Source organism: Triticum aestivum, chromosome 3B (assembly GCF_018294505.1).
Source record: "Triticum aestivum cultivar Chinese Spring chromosome 3B, IWGSC CS RefSeq v2.1, whole genome shotgun sequence".
Taxonomy (NCBI): Eukaryota; Viridiplantae; Streptophyta; class Magnoliopsida; order Poales; family Poaceae; genus Triticum; species Triticum aestivum.
This window is the reverse complement of record NC_057801.1, coordinates 251,313,850-251,335,258: the sequence shown is the minus strand read 5'-3', so window position 1 is coordinate 251,335,258 and position 21,409 is coordinate 251,313,850. Positions and strand designations below refer to the sequence as shown.

The window sequence follows — 21,409 nt, the reverse complement described above, 5'->3', positions numbered from 1 at the left end:
GAGATGACAACGGCAATTGAGCAACCATGTCAACTGCAGTTAAACGGACATTGAAGAGGGTCCGGACCACGACAACTGTGGGGACGCGTGCTGACTGTCATGCGGGGCGTGCCGGACCGTGAGGTAGGTGACTGAGAGAGGTTGTGTGGCTGTTATCCATTTTGCCCACACGTAGGCGGGTAAGAGGGATCGCAAGGAAAAAAAGACGTGTGTGCGCAAGTTGTTTTGCCCGCACGTAAGCGTGTAGGCTGGTCCTTTTAGACACCACAGAAAACGTGTGACCAGACCCCTTAACGTCCACACGTGTGGCAGTTATCGTCGCTCATAATGTTTTTGTTTTCGCATCGTGTTCCACTACCCCGAATATACGTGGATAATGGTTACTAATGCAACGTGTAACTTAGTACGCCAACGACGTAATCCTGAAAATTATTTTTTACTGCGCACCAGACCGAGAAGAGCAGAGGCAACTTCGCCGTTCACAACGAAGCAAACACAACTTGGCTTACCCTCTCTCAAAAGTCCAAATTGTCACCAACTTTTTATTAAGCGCGCGTCGCTCTCACTGGCTCATGTCGACCCGGCAATGCACGCTATCATCAGCTCGAGAAGAGTAAACAAAAATATCAGGTCGACCACGTAGGAAGGAAGCGACGAACCCGCAGCGCCATTTCCTGCGTCCGTCGCGTCGGCACGTGCCGGTTCGCCGCGATGAGTGACGGCGCCCAAAAGCCACCGAATCTTTGACAAAACCCGCGCCGTTGGGCAAGTTTTACCCGCCTGCCCCTGCCCCGTCTCCCTTTAAATACGGGCCCTGGCCTCCCTCGTTCCCCCACACCACCAAAGCCCACCCAGCCTCAAACGCCCACGTTGGAGCAGTAGCAGCAGCACAGAGCCGGAGCCCTCCAGCCGTCCGATCGTCCGACACAGACAGATCCGATGGCCCTCGCTCTCTCCGGCTCCGCTGCTGCCCGCGCGCTCGCCCAGCGGCTGGCCCCAGCCACCGCCAGGGGCTACGCGGCGGCGGCCTCCTCCGGGGCGATGAGGCGCGGCGCCGCGGCGACCGCGGACGGGAAGGCGGCCAGGGAGGCTGAGAAGGCCGCGGCCGACGCCTCGTGGGTGCCCGACCCCGTCACCGGCCACTACCGCCCCGCCAACCGCGCCGCCGGCGCCGACCCCGCCGACCTCCGCGCCGCGCACCTCGGACAGACCTACGCACGGGCTTGAAGCCCCGCTCGACGACCCTCCTGGCCCCGCCATGGAAGGAAAACTGCTATGCTAGGTAACGAGGGAAGAGGCAGGAGGCGCTCGTTCGCCGAGCGCTGCGCGCGACGCGGCTTAACGACGGATCATCATCATGATCGATCCTATACTACTGGGGAGGTGCGGGTTGGATGTTTCCCATTGTGTGCGTGCGTTCGTCTGGGCTTGGATGCCCTGCTATAGTGTTGGTGTGCTCAGATCAGATGTATCTCTCGTCGAGCAGGGCTTGTACCTTTTACTTTTATTTACAGCTAGTAATAATAACGAAAGAATCCAGCGTTTTCTTTGTTCTAAACATACTCCTTGCTGTTTGAATCATTCTTCTGATTATCTTCCAAATGAAGCCCCAGTACAGGGTCATGGCAGCCACCAATACAAGCTCGAGCCACCGTACCGCGACCCGTGCTTGTACGGGCACGCCACAGAAATGTGTCACTGGCGTCTGACGACGCGCGATGTCAGTGTGCCACTCACACAAGATCTTTTGTATTAGGCCAACTCCACCGCGGAATCCCAAACGGACATCTGTTTTGTTCGAATTCTGTCATTTTAGGTAGGGCAATGGGATCGTGTCCGGTCCTGTCCTGGGATGCGGTGGCTGTCCGTCCATCCTTTTGCCTCATCTCGTCCGCCAAAGCCTAAAATGCCCATATTTTCATACGAAAACAAGTTTGCACGTTCAAATATTAATTGTCTGAAAATTAAAATAGTTTTACAACCCAATCGAAATTGTCTCTAATAAAGATAGTTTCACAACCAAATCGAAATTATTTTGAATGAACATAAAACGAACCAATACATCTATCGGTTGCCAATATGCTCCCAGACGTGCTCAACCAAGTCATTTTGAAGAGCCTTATGAGTGTGCTAATCACGCAGCTCACGATGGAACGGGCCGAACTGATCAAACGTGGTCGGTTCTTGATGCAGGGGCTCAACATTGTCACCTTGATAGTCAAATCCTTGGTCGAAGATACTGTCATCACGCTCGTCCTCGACGATCATGTTGTGCATGATCACACAAGCAGTCATCACCTCCCAAAGCTTTCTTTCATCCCATGACAGTGCAGGGTATCGAACGATGCCCCATCGGGATTGAAGCACATCAAAAGCACGTTTCACATCCTTTCTAGCACTCTCTTGCATTTGGGCAAATCTCTTTCTCTTCTCACCTTGGGGCTTCGAGATTGTCTTCACAAAACTTGACCACTGAGGATATATACCATCAGCTAGATAGTATCCTTTGTTGTACTGGTGGCCATTGACCTCAAAGTTGACAGGTGGGGAGCGGCCTTCTGCAAGCCTCGCGAAGACTGGAGAACGTTGCAGCGTGTTGATATCATTGTGAGAACCTGCCATACCGAAGAAAGAATGCCATATCCAGAGATCCTGCAATGCCACAACTTCTAATATGACAGTGCACTCGCTGACATGCCCCTTGTACTGGCCCTGCCAAGCAAATGGACTGTTCTTCCACTCCCAGTGCATACAATCTATGCCGCCAAGCATACCTGGAAGGCCTCTAGCTGCGTTGGTCGCCAACAATCTCTCTGTATCAGCTGCAGTTGGCTACCTCAAGTACTCTGGGCCAAACACCTCGATCACAGCTTGGCAGAACTTGTACATTGACATCAGACATGTTGTCTCGCTCATACGCACGTACTCATCCACCAGATCGCCTGGAATTCCATAGGCAAGCATGCGGACGGCCGCGGTGCATTTCTGGTAAGAGGAGAACCCAAACTTGCCAAGGGCATCCGTCTTGCACTCGAAGTATGGGTCATGAGCAACCACTCCCTCTCAAATACGATTGAACACATGCCTTGCCATTCGAAAACGGCGACGGAATTTATCCGGCTTGAAGAGCGGTTTGTTGGAAAGGTAATCGGCATAGAGCAGGGCGTGACCTCTCTCCCTGTTGCGGTTCAGGATGGGAGCACGGCCAGGGACTGACCCCCTATACCGAGGAAGCTGCCGTTGAATGTGGTCGTGAACGACAAGTGCAGCCACCACAAGATCTTCATCATCCGACGACGAATCGTCCGATGAACAAAGGAAGTGGTGGAAGAAGAACTCGTCTCCACTGTCCATACCTTTGTGGGCAAAATGTCGAACACCTTGCGGTCGTGGTGGCGAAGAGGCCGCGATGATCACCTCGACGCAGCAGGGGTGGTTGCCGGCTGGCTACTGGCCGCTCTGGAGCCGTCGGAAGCTGCCGCGGCCGCCGGCGGTTGTGTCTCCTCTGCCACCGGCAAAGACGGCAACGGCCAAACCTCCTTCGATCGACGGCCAAAACTACGACGAAAGCGCGGGCGTGGTGGCGGCCATGTCTACACGTGGTTTGGTATGGACGGCCGGGGGCTGCGCGGTGTGGAGGCGGCCGGAGAACAGCGGCGGCGCCGGCGGCGGGGCATGGCAGGAGAGGGAGGGTTGAAGCGTTGGGAGGGAGGGACTGCTAGTGTCCCCAACAGGAGGGCCACAGGGGGGACAAGGGCGTGCGTCGCGGCCGTCCGCGCGCGTCCGTTTCACCCCAAACCGAGCACAACTTTGGACCGGGGATGGGTCGAAAACGGACGGATTCCGGACATTTGTCCGTTTGAGACCGCGCGTTGGGCCGTGCTATTCGTCCGTTTTACCCCAAACGGACGTACCCGGACAAGATGGGGTCGCGCGGTGGAGTTGGCATTAATTCGACGTCGCTGGTCATATCAGATCGATCATCGTTATTACAGCCAATTGATGGCACGTGACACGTCGGCTGCGCATGCGTAGGTTAATTATACAGGTCGCGCGGCGTCGTCGCTGTCCGTGAACACTTTTTCTCGCTGCCCGGGCGGCATGGAATCACGTCGCTCCGATCGGACGGGCGTCGCCTTGCACTCACGACGGCGGCCGGAAAGGAAAACATCGCATCTCACCGCACCGGCCGCACGTCCACGTCACGGGCTCGAGTGCGCTTACTCATCTGTAAACTTTGTATATAATGGCAAAAACGTCTCAGAGTTACTGCGTCAAATCGATTGATCCTTCTCCAGTTCACATTCAGTACATCTGACCAGAAAACAGCGACAAGGATTATCCTCCGCGTGGAGAACCCAATTCACGAGAAGATGGACAGTGCTCATATGATGGCTATCAGGAACCTAGATCGACTAGATCGTGCACCGGAAACAGCCAAAAACCTCGAATCCCAGCAGCGTGCCAGCTGCTCCCCGGGTGTATAGTCTAACCATATGACACACACCTAGTGCACGTTATATACTATACCAATAAAATGCAAATTCTGAATTTGATCATCCCATGAGGCCAAGACACTTAGCAACTACTCCCTCCGTTGGGAATTACTTGTGGATAAAAATGGATGTATCTACAACTAAAATACATCTAGATACATTCATTTCTTGGACGAGTAATTCCGAACGGAGGAAGTAGTCAGTAGATCAGACAGTTTTTCGTACATCGTTGATGATGACTTTTCGTCCAAATTCTTGGCAATATTACAACGAGACAATGTCAACAAGACCTAGCTGCATCAAGCAAAAGAGAGACACGATCTAAAATCTCACACCAACATGTAGGCTCTTCCAAATTTCTGATCTCCAGTCTCGTGGCAGACGCGGATGAAAGAGGGGCACACAGGAGCTCGCCACAGGGGAGAGAGGGATCAGATTCACCCATCACCCAGACTTGAATAGCAAGACAGCTTTAGAATCAATGTAGAAATACACAAAGTAGTTCGTCTCGTGCGTCACGTAGGAACCTGCAAAAGCCATAAAAAATAATTACCAACATTGCTTGCACTCATATGTATCTCGTGCCTATAGCAATGCACAGCTTTCGGCATTTGAAGTTCTCAAAAGGATCACTTAGGCAAACAAGCAACCAGGTATGGGTTCAGTAGCTTATGGTTCAGGATCAGCAAATGAAACTCAAGACATTAAGTAACAAAATACACCACTAACCTCTTATGTCTTAACTGCACAGTGTGGGAATGAAAATGGGAGGCAAATGGAGAATATCAGTTTAAGTTATTACGTATCTTCTAATGTTTTAGCAGTTGGCTGTTTCAACATAATGACAAGTAATAGCTGACTCCAATCTCCCTACACCACCCAAGGGAACAGCTTAAGAAAGGAAATGTGATTATGTTCCCATCGTTTATCAGCTCGTTTTTTGCATTCCAAGCAAATGCAGTTCACTATAATCATACACAACCAATCATACCGAAGGGTTTTCTTTGGATGTTTTTAACCTTAGCTCATGGGCCACATAAACTAAAGCACCTGGATGGTTTAACAAACCAAAACAAAATTATAACTCCAGTAGGACTGAGAAAATATTGAGGATCCTCTGACTGGTTTGAGAAGATGACACCACCCCAAGCAGATCCACAAAAGCAAAGCAAGACAAGACAACACACAAGCAAAATCCTAGGAATTAAACAAATAAACACCAAAAATGGGCTAAAGAGAATATACTATGAGCAATTCGCCCAATCATACTTAGATTGACTGATAAAATTTGCGAATCAAAACCTTTCTACACTTTCTACAAGACTTTGAGAAGCGAAGGTAAGCTTTCTCTAGCATCTGTACAGTCAACTAGAGAGCCCTAATATTAACAAAGTCTGTTCTTTCACTTTAGAATTTAGTTTTTGGGACAGAATCATCAATATGACATGGAACCACGAGATCATCTAAAGGTCATGAGATGTGTGGTTTAACAGCTAGCATTGTGTCAAATGGAGCACCATAACTGATTTAAAAGAGTATTAGATATTCACGACACTAAGTTCTCAAAGCCATTGCCAGACTAAAACTGCAAGTTTTCACGACTACACTTTATCATGTATTTCTTGCCAAACTAATGTAAAGTCAGTCCAACAAAATAGGCACCAGTGCCACACTTCGGCATGCCTAAGGCAACCTTGCAACGCTTCTTCTTACTCAGTGACGTATGGAGACAACTATCAGAAAATGGATCTTGCCTAAGGTGTGGTCACAATTCACAAACCAAACACCCGTCTACCGTGATCAAACCAGCCTCACTCGAATGGTGGCGAACTGAGGCAACCATAGTGGCCAGTCAAATAGGCCAACTCCTTTCAGGGTGAGGAGCGTAACAAGTAAAAGAAAATTTGACGTGTTGCTAAAGTTCAGACTAACAAATGTGAAGAAAATAATATTATATTACAAAGAAAAACATTGGTTTGCAACGAGATGCGGAATTCCGATAATCATATTGAGTACTCCCTCCGTTCGGAATTACTTGTCGCAGAAATGGATGTATCTAGACATATTTTAGTTCTACATACATCCATTTCTGAGACAAGTAATTCCAAACGGAGGGAGTACAAATGAGACGACTCTCTTGTCATGGGCCTAAAGGCTATCATTGTTGTTTGCTCAGTGCCAGGCTGCCAGATAAAGAAAAAAAAGCTCATGCATATCGACCATACGTGTGATAACTTATTGATTATCTGTATTCCTGATGCGACTTTCTACTGTAAAATGATCTGGCTTGCAAATAAATATAGTCAACAAACTCTAAGAAATCTGGTGAAATGAAACGATTACCTCAAGTAAGATAACCCTTTTTTGTACAGGACGGAGTAGAAAATGTGTAATTAACAGTAACATGCAATTGTCTGTACACACAAAGGCATTTGATTAATCTGTTGTTCTTCTAGAACCACTTCACCATTCGGATGAGCTAATTGCATTAGAGGTCCCAAAACTTTCTTTCAGCCTAATTTTAACTGTGAAAGTTTTAATAATGGGAAGTTGAAAACAAATGATATGGTGCATTATGTAAACCTCTAAGATGACACGGCCCATGTGGCATGGCATTACCAAGTCAGTTGACAAATCTACATAACATGCCATATCAGTTTTCCATGCATCTCATTATAAGATCAATATACAAGGACCGAAGTGCAATTTACTCTACTCCCTCTCTCTCAGTTTACAGGGCGTGCGCGCACCCCTAGGTCGTTAATTTGACCAACCTAATACAAGTCATATATTCCAAAAAGTATACCAATATAAACTTCCGTTGTTCTACTTTCAAACAGTATATTTTTTGTGCTATATAGTTTATATTAGGGTGATAAAATTAGCAACCTAGGTATACGCGTAACTTGTAAACTGAAACAGAGGGAGTATTTAGCTTTGTACAAGAAAGACTGAAACATAAATTCCAGATTTCTTAGCTGAAAATACAACACACTGAGTTATAGTTACGGAAAGTTGGATGTGGTTGATACCAGAGAGAACCTGAGCAAATACTGACATCGGTAGAAAAATTAACATCCAAACAATGAGCCCTGTGAGCAAGGAATCACACTACATTAGCGCATCCTATTTCCTAAGTGCCAACTTGCTTTTGCGTTAACCTAACAGCCATCAGATAATTTATCCTTACGGCCCTTCTAAGTACTTCTGAAATACATAAGGGTCACTTATGCAGTTAACTTAGCATTCTATTGCTCCAACTGACATCCACATAAATTATACCTCAGTCACTGTCCCCCTAGGAGATATATTCATCAACAGAAGTTTATGGTCGCCTCAGAAGAGAAGAAAATGGCCACGCACAAAGCCAAATCACCCCAAAGCACATCCACCACAGACGCATCCTCCGTACAACGCTATTTCGAAAAGGAATGGGGGAAGAGAGGGGATTACCGAAGTTGCGGCCGACGATGCAGTGCCAGGTGGGGCCGTGGTTCTTGTCGAACTCCTTCTTGATGTACTCCGCGATGTCCTTCTCCATGGCGTGCTTCTCGAACGCCTAGTATGCAGAACAAACGAACAAATAAATAAATTCCCCACACCAAACCCCAGCGGCCAGCCACGCTGGGACAGCGCGGCGGGACCAAATCGAGAATCCAATGTGCAGGGAGAAAGGGGATTACGACGCGGGAGATGTCGAACGCCTCCTTCTGCATCTCCTCCTTCATGTCGGCGCTCTTGAGCGTGATCTTGTGCGCCGTGGGGGACGCGGCGGCCGGCGGCGGGGAGCCGAGCGCGGCGGTGGCGGAGGCGGCGAGCCTGCGGTCGGCGTCGGCCGGGGCCCGCGGCGCGTAGGGCGCCGGGTGGGAGGCGGCGACGGCGGCGGCGCCCGCGATCCCGCGCTTGAGCTCGTCGGACATGGCTGCGAATCTCTGGCGTGGAAGGCAGTGTGGCTTGGCTTGTGGTGGAAGCAGTTGGATGGAGGAGCTCAGCGATTCCTTTCTCCACTCCGCCCTTTTCAAAGCCGACGGTGGCTGCTGCCGTGCTGCTTCATCATTGTACGGGAGGCCGGGCCTTCTAGCGGAAGCTACTAGAGGGGAAGCGGAATGCGCGGACAAGTCGCGGAGGTAAGGGCGCTGATAGGCGCCGGTGCGCCGGCCGAAAGTTTCGGCCGGTCTAGCCCAGGCCGTTGGATGTGAGCCGCGCGGGTCGTTGGATCCAGGAAAAAAAACGAATCGCCCCCGGCTTCTTCTTCCTCCCGCACGCACGCGTAAACGCAGGAAAAAAATGGATCTCCGCGGGTCAGCCTCCTCGTGCTCACCCTTGGACGCCGCGTCGCAGCTCATCGGGGCCGCTCGCCGTCGCAGCTCGCCGTCGCAGCTCGCCGTCGCAGCTCGCCGGGGCTGCTCGCCGTCGCAGCTCACCTGGGGCGTTCGCCGTATGCAGCTCCGTCGGGCCGGGCGTGTCTCCCTCCCTCTGGTTGCAGCACCGCCGGGTGAGGGTTCCAGCATTGTCGCAGTCCGCCATCATAGCTCGCCGCGTGCCCGTCGCAGCACCGCGCGCCCATGCAGCTCCGTCGCCGCCGCTCACCATTGTTAGCTAGCCGTTCTCGGTTTGAAGCTTTTTTAGAAGCGCGTTGTAGCTTTCCTCCAAGCCGGTTGCAGCTTTTTGTCGCTGCGAGATGCCGACCCCCAACTACCTCATATCCAGTTGAAGCATTTTTCAAGCTGGTTGTAGCTTTCGTGGCTACCGGATGTAGCATTTTTCAGCACTGGTTGCAGCTCTGACGTACATCCGTTGAAGCCCCTGCTTCTTTTGATTCCAACAAAAAATGTTGTTGGTTCCAGCTCTCGATTTGCAGGTTGTAGCAAAAACAAAAGCTGGTTCCAGCTCTGGGTTTTGCCGGGACAAAAATCATTTGCTGGAAAAGCATTGCTGGTCGCTGCTTCCGCCGGTTGCCGTGGTAGCAAAAAACGATGCTAGTTGTAGCAAAATCCTGCTACGGTTGCAGCAAAACATTGTTGTCGTCGTCGCGAGGGTCCGAGCTCCGCCTGATGGATGTAGCAAAAAGCTTCGCCGGTGGTAGCAAAATTCAACTATGGTTGCAGTTTCCCCCTTATTGTGCAGTGCCATTGAAGCTTTCTATGTCTATGGTTGAAGCTTTTTTGAATGGCCGTTGAAGCTTTTTTAGGTGATGGTTGCAACACTTCTATACGCGGGGTGGATCCGGGCATGGCGGGCAGGCAGTTATGGTGGGCGGCGAGGGAGCGCCCTGGCCGCCGGCAATGGAGCTTGTGGTGGCCCAGTCGCTGCCCGGGAGGAGGAGGAGGGGAGGGGATGCGCGCCCTTGAAGGCTGTAGGTTAGGGATGGATCTGGCCATGGCAGCAGGCAGCCATGGCGGCCGGCGAGGGAGCGCCTGGCCGCCGGCGATGGAGTTCGTGGAGGCCCAGTCGCAGCTCGGGGGAGGGGAGGTGCGCGCACGTAGGCTAAAGGTAGGGGATGGAGGCACGTAAGGAAGGAGGCGGGGATTGCGCGGGCGCGTTGCCAGCGTGGCGTGCGAACCGGCGGAACGGTTCGGCCGGTGCGCCGTTTGTAAACACTTCCCCGGAGGTAATGGGCTGCATACCTGAAGCACGCAGGGGTCAGCCCATACCCGAGTTACCCGTAGCTACTACTGTAGCATGTGATTTTTTTTGGGTTGTTCTACCACTCTCTTTTAGTTCATTGTTTTTGAGATAGCTCACCACTCGTGTCAAGTGCCACACTTTCTTTTAGTTGTGAAGATTCGCAAAAAAAATAATTGTGAAGAATATTTGGAAGTGCAAACTTTTTAAAAGAATATACGGACATTTATTGGAAAACCCGAAGATTTTCTGAAATTGGGAACAAAATTTTAAAACACAAACAATTTTGAAAATCCAAACGTTTCATGAAATTGTGAATATTTTCTAAAAACACAATTTGCTTTTAGAAAATAGGCAAAAAAATGAAAACATGAACATTTTTTGAAATTTCTAAACAAAGGAAAAGGAAAATAAACTTGAAAAAGAAAAAAACAAAGAAAACCAGTGAACAACGCCAAGATCATCGACAATCTGCTTCCCAGACTGTTGATCGTAGTGTTAAAAAAAAGGCGCTATTCTATAATGTGAAGACCCAAAAGATTTTCGTTGGGGCGTAAGCCTCTCAACGACGCGCCTCATACCATGAGTTGGTCGCAAGATCTTATGGATTTCACCTCTAGCCTACCCCAACTTGTTTGGGACTAAAGGCTTTGTTGTTGTTGTTGTTGTTGTTGTATTCTATAATGTGAAGTTACTCGCAGTTCAGCATGTTCATCAACTACTCATGAAACACCTAGCTACGCCAGAAACTAACAAATTTCCCTCTGCAGGTCAGCATTGGAACGGTTGAGTTGCAGAGGCAGCGGAGCCGTACATCCCTTTGAAGATTTTCACGGCAAAACTCAGCTGCCCTAGAGGCAGAGGTGTTTCAGACAACTGCTTCAACTAGCCTAAAAGTAAAACACAAGCCTTCAATGGAAGAGTTTACGTTATTTTTGCAATATTTTTTGTAAGTTTGAAGTTGAACTTAATTTAACAAGTAAAGCAATTCTATTTGCCCACAATAATAGGAAATTTGCCCCTGCCAATATTCTTCCCATATGTTTGTCCACTACCTCAGTATGAACCTAACCAAAAGAAAAAAGAGGTCCAAAAGACAGGCCCGAATAAAGAAGAAACGGTAATCTGGTGGGTTTTTTCTACCGGTTTCAGCTGCTAAGATTTCACTGCTGCCCACAGGTTACACTTTGACCCTCTGCATAGAAACAGGAGGACACGAGAGTTCACAGAAATTCTTCTGTGACAATCAGACCATGGTTTTATTTAGAGATAATTCAGTATCATGGCATGTGTAATCGACAACTTATAAGTACATAAACAGCACCGAAACAAGTAGGTTCGCCAAGACTCTCTTGATATAATCAGAACTTGCTGAAGAACTCGCAGATGTAATCTGAAACCTCATTAGGCTTCTCCTGGTTGCAGAAGTGACTCACTCCCTCCATGACAACCACATCCTCCAGATTCGGCACGCTCGCTTTCAAGCCACCCTTGTGAATGTAGTCTTTCACTCCCGGTACATTGTATGTAACGTCAAGGTCCCCAACGATGAATTTTGTTGCTACTTTTATTGGAGCTCCAGTCCATGGTGCAGAAAGCTCCCAATTCCTGCATGAACACGCAAGTAAGTTGAGCCAGATCTAATGCATGCGTTAACTCTGGTGAAATGATTTCACCCATAAAACTTATGAACTGAAGTTGGCGCAATCAGATATGTAGTTCAGACATACGTATATACTCCCTCCGTTCCAAAATTGATGACCCAGGTTTATACTAACTTTAGTACAAAGTTAGTAAAACCAAGACAGTGAGAATGGGACGTAGGTGACATACAAGTCCATGCATCTGTAGTAGTTAAGCCCTCCTGTAAACCCTGTCTTCTCAAATTTGTCTGCATAGTAGGAAATATCTTCTTCAGACAACCATGGAGGGCAAGTACCATCCGAATCTAGTGAGTCAAAGAAGGTCTTGTCCTTGGGTAGAATAGGAGGAGCTGGTTTGCGCATTCCAAAGACCGTCTTAAACTTATGACTATTGTCGTATAGAGCAAATTCAGCTTCAGCGACTCCAGGCTCCTGCATGCATAATTCAGTAATGCATATGAACGACTGTTTCCGACAAACCAAATCTGAAGCGATGTTGGTGCAGACGAAAACTGTATCTAAGAATAAGCAATTAAACAGCAATATCTAGTACTGTGTCAGGAGATACTTTTAAACCTGAGTCTGCAGGTAGGAATTGTTGAAGTCCTATACTCGAAAAAAAATTCCAGGCGATGACAAGATAGACAACTATAATCTGTCAGTCAGTTGAATGTTTTTAAGGCTAACTGTAATCACTGTAATACTCCGTATTGTTATTTACAGCTCTGCAAAAGGGATGTTGTGTGTTCCCTGAATTTCTTTTGTGCTTGTTATAGAGATGTTTTCCCATATACTTACGGATACACGTTCAATTCCTTGTGTTGCTACAAATCAAAATGGATTAAAACAAGACCAAATCATCTACATCTGCTCACATATCAGGCATTTGTCATGTCAAACATGTGATGTGGCCTGAAAGTGAGCAGACCGCCATCACCGAGTGAAATCTTTATAAGAGTAAAGATAAAGATCCGTGTTGTTGTTTGCGAAGCATGGTGTCTTTCAAGAAAATGCTTTTACTTGGAGCCTTGCACACTCCATATCTTGAAAATGTGATACTGTAATTTTTGGGTTTCAACAAAAGCACAATGTCAATAAGAACTAAAGTTTGTTACTGAAGATTTATAGTACTTAAGGTACTCGGGTTCTTAACCTTATAAGGACATAGGTGTAATTGCATAGCAAATAAAGCTTCAACAAGTAAATTTGGCATATTTCAAGAAACAATGGTTTTACCTACTATGTATCTCAGGAATGCGATAATGTTTAAGTTACCAGCTTCAAAAAAGACAATACAAAGTATCAAATTTCAATTGAACCAATAACTCAATTTCCTTAGTGAAAAACACTACTCAACCTCCAATCCAATATACCGATATTTCTTGTTTATTATCATTTCTCCATTGTTATCTATCTGGAATTCCGAAGTTCGAATAATCTAGTTTGGTTAGATCCCTTGGTAAGCATCACGAACAGCCCACCATGAAGACAATCGTCTAATATACGAAATTATGCCAACAACTATGAACTGGTTCAATTGTTTCGCCACGACCAGTAAACAGACCCCTATCCAGTAAAGTCGTCAGGACAGATGAACACAACTCATAATGACATTGATTCTGTCTGCCATAAGCAGGACAGAAAGGAGATGAAGGGCTCCACCTGGAAACGGCACATGTAGTGGTCTTCCCCGCACAAGGCCCTGATGACCTGGAGCGGGCTCCCCTCGGAGCTGCGCGGGTGGTAGGCCACGCTGAGGTTAACCAGCGCCCGCACAAGGTCCGGGCGGAGCAGGCAGAGCTGCCATGCCACGAGTGCGCCCCAGTCGTGCCCAACCACGAACACCTGCCACGCGAGCCCGAGAATTGAACAGCAATCTTAGCAAGGAGCATGGCAGGCGTGAGGGGTCTCGAAGGGAGAACGGGTTCGATGCTAAGACCTGGGGCTGACCGAGGTCGGCGACGAGGGCGACGAGGTCGCCGACGAGGTGGAAGATGGAGTAGGAGCCCGCGGAGGGCGGGGCGTCAGAGTCGCCGTAGCCGCGCATGTCGGGCGCGACGGCGCGGAAGCCCCGGGCCGCCAGGGCGGCCATCTGGTGGCGCCAGCCGTACCAGAGGTCCGGGAAGCCGTGCACGAGCAGCACCGCGGGGCCGTCCTCGGGCCCCGCCTCCGCCACGTGCAGCCGCACCCCCTTCGCCACCTCCACCATCCGGTGCCGCACCCCCTCCGGCTCCATCGCTGCCGCTGCTTCCTCTCGCGCTCGTGGACCGCCGAGGGATTGACTATCCGGTGGTTTTGGGGTAGCCTGCGCGCGCTGCTTCGGGTGCGTCGCCGGCCGCTGGCTGTGTGGCTAAATGGGCGAGGATTTCGTGGCTTGTGGGGGCGGCCGGACGGGCGCCGGCAAGAGGAGTTTTTGGCAGCTTGCCGAAATTTCGCACACCTTGGACTTGGATACTTGGATTTGACTGGACCGGATGTCGCGGCTCTCTTTCCTCGTCGTTCGTAGACTTTTATTTTTCGAGAGTAGGCCAAACATTATAGAAGGAGGTCAGAAAGTTTACAAGAGCTTTAAAGAAGCGATTCACGCATCGCCTCAAAGCCCCAACACCATTAGAGCATCTACACCGTCACGTCTCAGGGTTGTATGCTTGGAACAAGAAGGGTCGTCGTACAATTACGGCGATTACAAAAAAGGAGGTGAGCTCTCTATTCCTCTTTGTCTTTCCACTTCCCTCGTTCAGGAACAAACACTTCACCAAATTCTGTTGAGTCCCGACCCGGCGTTGTGCTCCTCACTGTTCGAGAGAGTTTTTGCCCTTCTTTGATCGGGGAAGGTCATTTAAAAACACTAGATCAGCTCATTTCTGTTGAAGAAAAAAAGTTATCCACCTAACATATATGATCGATACCAAAAGATTGGATGTCATTTCTCAACACCAGCTTCTCACCTGGAGGAGGGAAGGGAGACATGAGCATAGCGATAGCACCTTGATATACTAGCAGAAACTCAATACTTGACCGACTGCGTCACAGTGCTCAGGTAAAGTGGCAGTGGTTGAAAGCGAGCGGAAACGTCAGTGTTTTTTGTGCATTACAATAGTAGTGGTGAAAGAAAATCCAATTCAAATATGTCAACGTAAAAGGAAAATCAGAACTCGTCGAACAGAAGAACCGAGTACTATAGAATCTGAAACACACATATGCGGGCTACAACTCTTAATAAACGAGTCGAACTCCAGCAGTTGGCCCCCACGGGGCTTGAAAAATCGCCGCCTGGGGGCGAACTGGCGCTAAAATCGGCTTGGGGGCGATTAAGTTCCCAGTCGCCGCCCCCAGGTTGGCACCAGGCGCCGATATCGGCCCAATTTTGGTGCAAATTTGCCTGCTTTTCAGCCAATTTTCGGCGCAAAATCGGCCCGCTATCGGCACGAATCGGCCCATATTCGCCGTGCTTTGGTGCAAATTCAACATAAGTTATTTTTTTAACACATAGTTCATCATAGAAAATCGATAGAAATCAAAATAGTTCAGCAAATAGTTCAATACAAATTATATAGTTCAACAAATAAAAACTCATATTTCATCACATGTCGAGCTAGGCGTTGGCCTTGAGCCTCTATAGGTGCTCCACCAGATCCTGCTGCAGTTGTTGATGCACCTATGGGTCTCGAATCTCCTGACGCATATTGAGGAAGGCAGTCCAGGTTGCCGATAGCTCGTGATCAACTTGGGCAAGAGGACCCTGCCTGTAATATGGTTCAGTGTCAAACACTGGCTCTTCCTGCTCCCTCACAATGATCATGTTGTGCAAGATGACACAGCAAGTCATGATCTCCCACATTTGATCTTTCGACCAGGTCTGAGCGGGGTATCGGACAACAGCAAACCGAGATTGGAGCACACCAAATGCACACTCGACATCCATCCCGCAAGCCTCCTGAACCTTCGCAAAGTGAGAGTTCTTGCCTCCTAGCATAGGGTTTGAGATAGTCTTCACAAATGTAGACCATTTCGGATAGATGCCATCTGCTAGGTAGTATCCCTTGTTGTAGTGCCGTCCATTGACCTCGAAGTTCACCGGAGGAGAACGACCTTCAACAAGCTTGGCAAAGACAGGGGAGCACTGCAGCACATTGATGTCATTGTGAGTTTCTGGCATACCAAAGAAGAAGTGCCAAATCTAGAGGTCCTGTGTGGCCACTGCCTCAAGTACCACACTGCAACTGCCTTTGGCGCCTTTGTACATCCCCTGCCAAGCAAATGGACAATTTTTCCATTTCCAATTCATGCAGTCGATGCTTCCAAGCATCCCAGGAAATCCTCTTGCTGCATTCTGTGCTAGGATCCAAGCAGTGTCTTAAGCATTGGGTGATCGCAATTATTGCGGTCCAAACACTGCCACCACTGCCCTACAGAACTTGTAGAAATACTCAATGGTCATGGACTCGGCCATGCACCCATAGTCATCGAGCGAATCACAGGGAGCTCCGTATGCAAGCATCCTCATAGTTGTCGTGCACTTTTGGATTGAGGTGAATCCAAGTTTGCCGGTGCAATCCTTCCTGCACTTGAAGTAGCTATCGAACTCCCGGATGGAATTCACAATCTTGAGAAAGCTTTTGGCTCATCCTATAACGGCGCCGAAATACTTTGTCGTCGTGCAGTGGAGCATCGGCGAAGTAGTCAAAGTACAACATGCAATAGCCTTCCAGACGATGTCGGTTCTTTGCTTTCAGCCGCCTCGGCGCCGAGCCACCTCGCTGCGGCTTTGCATTGCTCGCGAGAAGGCTGGCCAGGGCGACAAGGACCATGAGATGCTCTTCGTCCTGGACGTCGGCATCGACTTCCTCCCCCAGCAGCGCCGCGAGCGCCTCCTCGTCGTCCGAGTCCATCATCGAGCAGACAAATTGCTGAACACCTGCTGGGTGTGGTGGGTGCACGGCCGTCGGTATCCTGCCCTGCGCGGCCGGAGCACCGGAAAACTCGCTTAGGAAGATGGTGGAGAGGTTGCCGCGGTGAAACCCCTCTCTTTTCTGGCGGGGAATGGCCTATCTAGCGGTGGTGGGCGGCGGGCGGCGTCGGGATCGGCAAGGTGGCAGGAGGTCGCGCGGGGGTGGGGGGCGAATCGGGCTATTTGTCTTTACTTTTTGCCTGACAGTGTCTCCCAGACGTGGTTTTCCCTTCTACAGGAGCCCTCGAGTGCCCCCCAGTGCGCTGGGATCGGCCTGGGATCGCCAGGCCCAAAAACGGGCCAAGCCGACGAATTTCGGTGTCTTAGGGGCGCGACAGGGTTTTTTTCTGGCGCCGACGCAAAAAAAAATTCGCCCTGGGGGGCTTGGGGGCGTGGCTGGAGATGCTCTTACAACCAACACCCAAAGAAAGACTGGACCTACTCTCTCACAAATGGTTGCAGCCCTCCCACCAATTCCTGCCTTTTTCCAATCCAGAACTTCCCGGAGGTTTCACTCCCTCAACTCAGAGGGCATCTTGACCTGATTCATCCTACCGAACACCCTAGCATTTCTTTGTTTCCATAAGGCCCATGCTGCTGCAATTATGAGCGTGTCAAATCCTTTTTTGCGAGCACGAGAAAAAGACCATTTGGCCTTGAGCCACCACTCCAGAAAGGTGTCCTGCTGAGCCGGCTGGCACACGTTGATATTTAGAGCATCAAAGCATCTGTGCCAAACCTCCCGAGCATACACACATTGCACCAAAATGTGCTCTGCGTTGTCCTCATGTTTCATGCAAGTGTAGCAGGCTGAGGGTTGGTCTTTTAGTCCATGTTTAGCCCGTTTGTCCGAAGTCCAAATCCGGTGCTGAACCGCTCGCCAGACGAAAATTTTGCACTTAAGCAAAGCCCAGCTCCTCCAGATGCAATTAGCAAAAGGGATACGCTGAATACCGCAGCACAAGTGGCGATAGGTGGATCTCGCCGAGTAAGAACTAGTCGGATCTGCCGGCCAAGTGAAGCGGTCCGACTGGCAGGATTGCGTTGCACTGCATTGATTGCCATGTCCAAATGCATCAGCTGCATATGCGTAGTAAAGGATAGGTCACCCATGACATCAAGGAACCATCTGTTGTCAGTCATCGCCTGACTCACCGTGCGTCTATTTATGGTGCGTGTGTCCACCTTTCTAAGAATGAGGGGAGCGATGTCCACGACAGTGAAACCCAGGATCCAGTTGTCCCTCAAGAATAGGACACGGGAACCATCCCCTACGTCGATCTTGACCATATTGTCGAACACTCTATGAGCATCTTTGTCGTCAATCATGGGTAGCCCTTGCCACGATCGTCCGACACCCGTCCTCTTTAACGAAACCCATCGTACACGCAGTGCAAGGGCTTGTAACTTGAGGTTCATGACACCCAACCCTCCAAGATATGTTGGCCTGCAGACCATACTCCAGGCCACAAGACACTTACCGCCATTTGTTTTCTCCTTGCCAGCCCAAAAAAGCCCTCATCCACTGGTCCAACTCCTCAAAGACCCAAGCCAGAGCGTCCAACATCATGAAATTATGTATTGGCCTCGATGCAATGACTGACTTGACAAGAATTAACAGGCCCGGTTTCTGGATCAAACTCCTCTACCATGCTGGAACGCATCGCTTTGCCTTATCGATCATAGGCTGCCAGTCATTGCGCGTGAGCTGATTGATCGCAAGTTGCAAGCCCAGGTATTGGCATGGGAATGTACCGATGCTACACTATAACATGTCGGCCACCCTCAGCTGGTCCATCTCGTTGCCCCTGATTAGCACCACCGAGGATTCCCTGTAGTTGACCCTTAGACCTGATGCATCCCCAAACACTTGCAGAGCAACTCTCACAAATCTCAGATCACCGGGGGCGGTGTCGGTGTCAAAACCGGCAGATCTCGGGTAGGGGGTCCCGATCTGTGCGTCTTAGGCTGATGGTAACAGGAAGCGAGGGACACAATGTTTACCCAGGTTCGGGCCCTCTCGACGAAGGTAAAATCCTACTTCCTGCTTGATTAATATTGAAGATATGAGTAGTACAAGAGTAGATCTACCACGAGATCGTAGAGACTAAACCCTAGGAGCTAGCCTATGATGATTATGATTGTAATTGTGATCGGCCTTCTAAGGACCAACCTCTCCGGTTTATATAGACACCGGAGAGGGCTAGGGTTTACATGGAGTCGGTTACAAGGAAGGAAATATAATATCCGGATCGCCAAGCTTGCCTTCCACGCCAAGGAGAGTCCCATCCGGACACGGGACGGAGTCTTGAGTCTTGTATCTTCACGCTTCAATAGTCCGGACGATGTACATAGTCCGACTGTTCGGATACCCCCTAAACCAGGACTCCCTCAGTAGCCCTTGAACCAGGCTTCAATGACGATGAGTCCGGCGCGCAGTCTTGTCATCGGCATTGCAAGGCGGGTTCCATCTCCGAATACTCCAAAGTACCTGTTATGATGAATAGTGTCCAGCTTCCCATCAATGTTGTACTCCTCGGCTTCAATGCCTCAATAATGATCATCTCCATGTGTCGGGCGAATGAGAGGAGCCGAGGCATTTTTGCATTTGCCACCCTCAATCCTTCGGGCTGACCATCTATTTGAAGAGACGGGGATTCTCAGATCCAAACCTCACTCTTCCCCCTCGAGCTAGCATCCAACAGAGCGCTCCGAAAAAAAAAACATTCCAACATGGCCGGTCATCGCAGCTCTTCTGCTCGCTCTCCCCGCTCCAAGCCGGGGGATTGGGAAGAGTGTTCAGTTCCTCATAGTCGTTTGGTAGAGTTACAAACCCAAGGGTTTCTCCCGCCGACGTTCATGGTCCCCGTTCGAGCCGGAATAGCCACCTACAACGGAGGGGAACAAGCTGGGGGATCTCCTAATCCATCTCCAGAGGAGCGAATATGCCTCATCCTGCATCTGCTAAGGGGCGTCGGGTTTCCCATCCACCCGTTCCTTTGCGGGCTCCTGGAGTTCTATGGCCTCCAGTTGCGCAATCTTACCCCTGCCTCCGTACTACACATAGCAAGGTATGTTACCCTTTGCGAGCTATTTCTAGGCTGCGAGCCTCACTTCGGGTTATGGAAGAAGATGTTCTGCCTCGTCCCCCGCAACCAGGGAGAATCCCTATGCCAAGTGGGCGGGGCTGAAGTATGGCCCATTGCCGAGACCGGATACCTATCCGGCACTCCCAAGAAGGCACTAGAGAACTGGCCTTCGGAGTGGTTTTACATCGAGGACGTTCCCCTTCCGGATCCAGTCCGGACAGGCCTCCCCAAGTTCAGTGACGCCCCACCGAGGGCACGTCTAGGCTGGCGCCCCCGAGGCCCCCAAGAGGAGGATACCAGGGAAATACACTTCCTGATGAGCAGGATAAAGTTACTGGCCAAGCCCGGACTGACGATAGTCGAGGTTATGGCAATATGCATAGTACGGGGGGTGCAACCGCTTCAATATCGGGGGAAGCCCATGTGGCACTTCAACGGGGAAGATGATGGCACCCGCTGTGGCCGTAAGGGTCCGGACTCCGCCAGTGCCTTGGCAAGGATATTGTCTGACTTATACAAAGGAGAAGAGGAAGAATTCCTTCACATTAAACCGCGGGATGGATTCTCCATGTACAACCCCCCAAACTGGGTAAGTCGTTGTTCCTTTCCCTGCTTCACTTATCGCGGTGTTCTTCGCTAAGATTATCTGCTTCGATATTTCTGAGCAGGAACTGAGGAGGGCCGTAGAAGGAATCTCCAGCCCCTCCCCACAGCCAGAGGATCCCGGAAGGGCCCTAGATCTAGGACTCGAAGAAGATCCGGATATTATCGTGGAGCTTGTCAACGGGATATTTTATCAAGCGAGCCGTGACGGTGCCTCAGTGGCCATTATTGCCGACTATCCCAGACTGCTACCTACATCGCATGTAAGCCAAACTGAAAAACCCTATCCTCCGAAGAGGACTCCCTTCAGATATTATGCCTTACCCTTGAAGTGTCGTATTTTTTGCAGAGACGGCAGTCGGAGCGCGGGGCCGAGCCCCTAGGGACTCGTCGACCACGGGCGTCCGGATCGGGCAGGCTCAAGAGGAAGGCGGTAAGGGTCGACATGCCGCTGCAGAGGTAAGGCAAAAACTTGTCCTACGATTATGGTATTTGAAGTATAACAGCGCCCTTGGTGTCCTGGCAGGAAGAGGAGTAGCCAGACTATATCCGGGATCCCGCCAATCACGCCTCCACCAGCCGGATTCCAGAACCGGCTTCGAGAGCGGAGGCGGACACGGGGTCGATGCCGCATAGTTCTCCAACAGAGGACGCGGATATGCTCTCGGCCACGAATTCCGAGGTAGAGAGCGCCATGAATCACCGACGCCGATGGGTCGTGCTTCGGAACAACATCTTTTCCGAAGAGGCATTCAATGCCTTCGATTCGGGAGACGCATACATCCGAGCTGCTCAAGGCGGGCTTGCCCGAGCGACGGGCCAGTATGCCAAAGATATACGGGTAAGAAATTTTGATAAGCAAGTATAGCAGTAGCCCCTGAGACTTGAAATGGTTGGAACAACTGTTTGAAGGATCAATTTATGCACAGGTCCTTGTAGATAAGAATGAACAATTGGCTCGGGAGCTGGAGGAATGCAAGGCCCAGCTAAGGGACACAGTTG

General features: G+C 50.0%; 3 protein-coding genes across 3 annotated transcripts; 1 reads left to right on the top strand and 2 right to left on the bottom strand.

Annotated features, from left to right (window-relative positions):
- Positions 1-822: 822 nt before the first annotated feature.
- On the top strand, positions 823-1,558 carry LOC123069564 (late embryogenis abundant protein 41). The gene has a single exon (XM_044492449.1). It carries the CDS (start codon positions 940-942, stop codon positions 1,225-1,227), a length of 288 nt encoding a protein of 95 aa, XP_044348384.1. The 5' UTR covers positions 823-939; the 3' UTR covers positions 1,228-1,558.
- Positions 1,559-4,699: 3,141 nt separating this feature from the next.
- LOC123069563 (dynein light chain 1, cytoplasmic) lies at positions 4,700-8,603 on the bottom strand. Its single transcript, XM_044492448.1, has 3 exons — positions 8,180-8,603; positions 7,950-8,055; positions 4,700-5,023 (listed from the first exon to the last, which is right to left on the bottom strand). Exons 1-3 carry the CDS (start codon positions 8,414-8,416, stop codon positions 4,941-4,943), a joined length of 426 nt encoding a protein of 141 aa, XP_044348383.1. The 5' UTR covers positions 8,417-8,603; the 3' UTR covers positions 4,700-4,940.
- A 2,740-nt stretch (positions 8,604-11,343) lies between these two features.
- On the bottom strand, positions 11,344-14,212 carry LOC123069562 (epoxide hydrolase A). The gene is made up of 4 exons (XM_044492447.1): positions 13,704-14,212; positions 13,427-13,609; positions 11,955-12,196; positions 11,344-11,729 (listed from the first exon to the last, which is right to left on the bottom strand). Exons 1-4 carry the CDS (start codon positions 13,998-14,000, stop codon positions 11,483-11,485), a joined length of 969 nt encoding a protein of 322 aa, XP_044348382.1. The 5' UTR covers positions 14,001-14,212; the 3' UTR covers positions 11,344-11,482.
- Between the last annotated feature and the right edge of the window lie 7,197 nt (positions 14,213-21,409).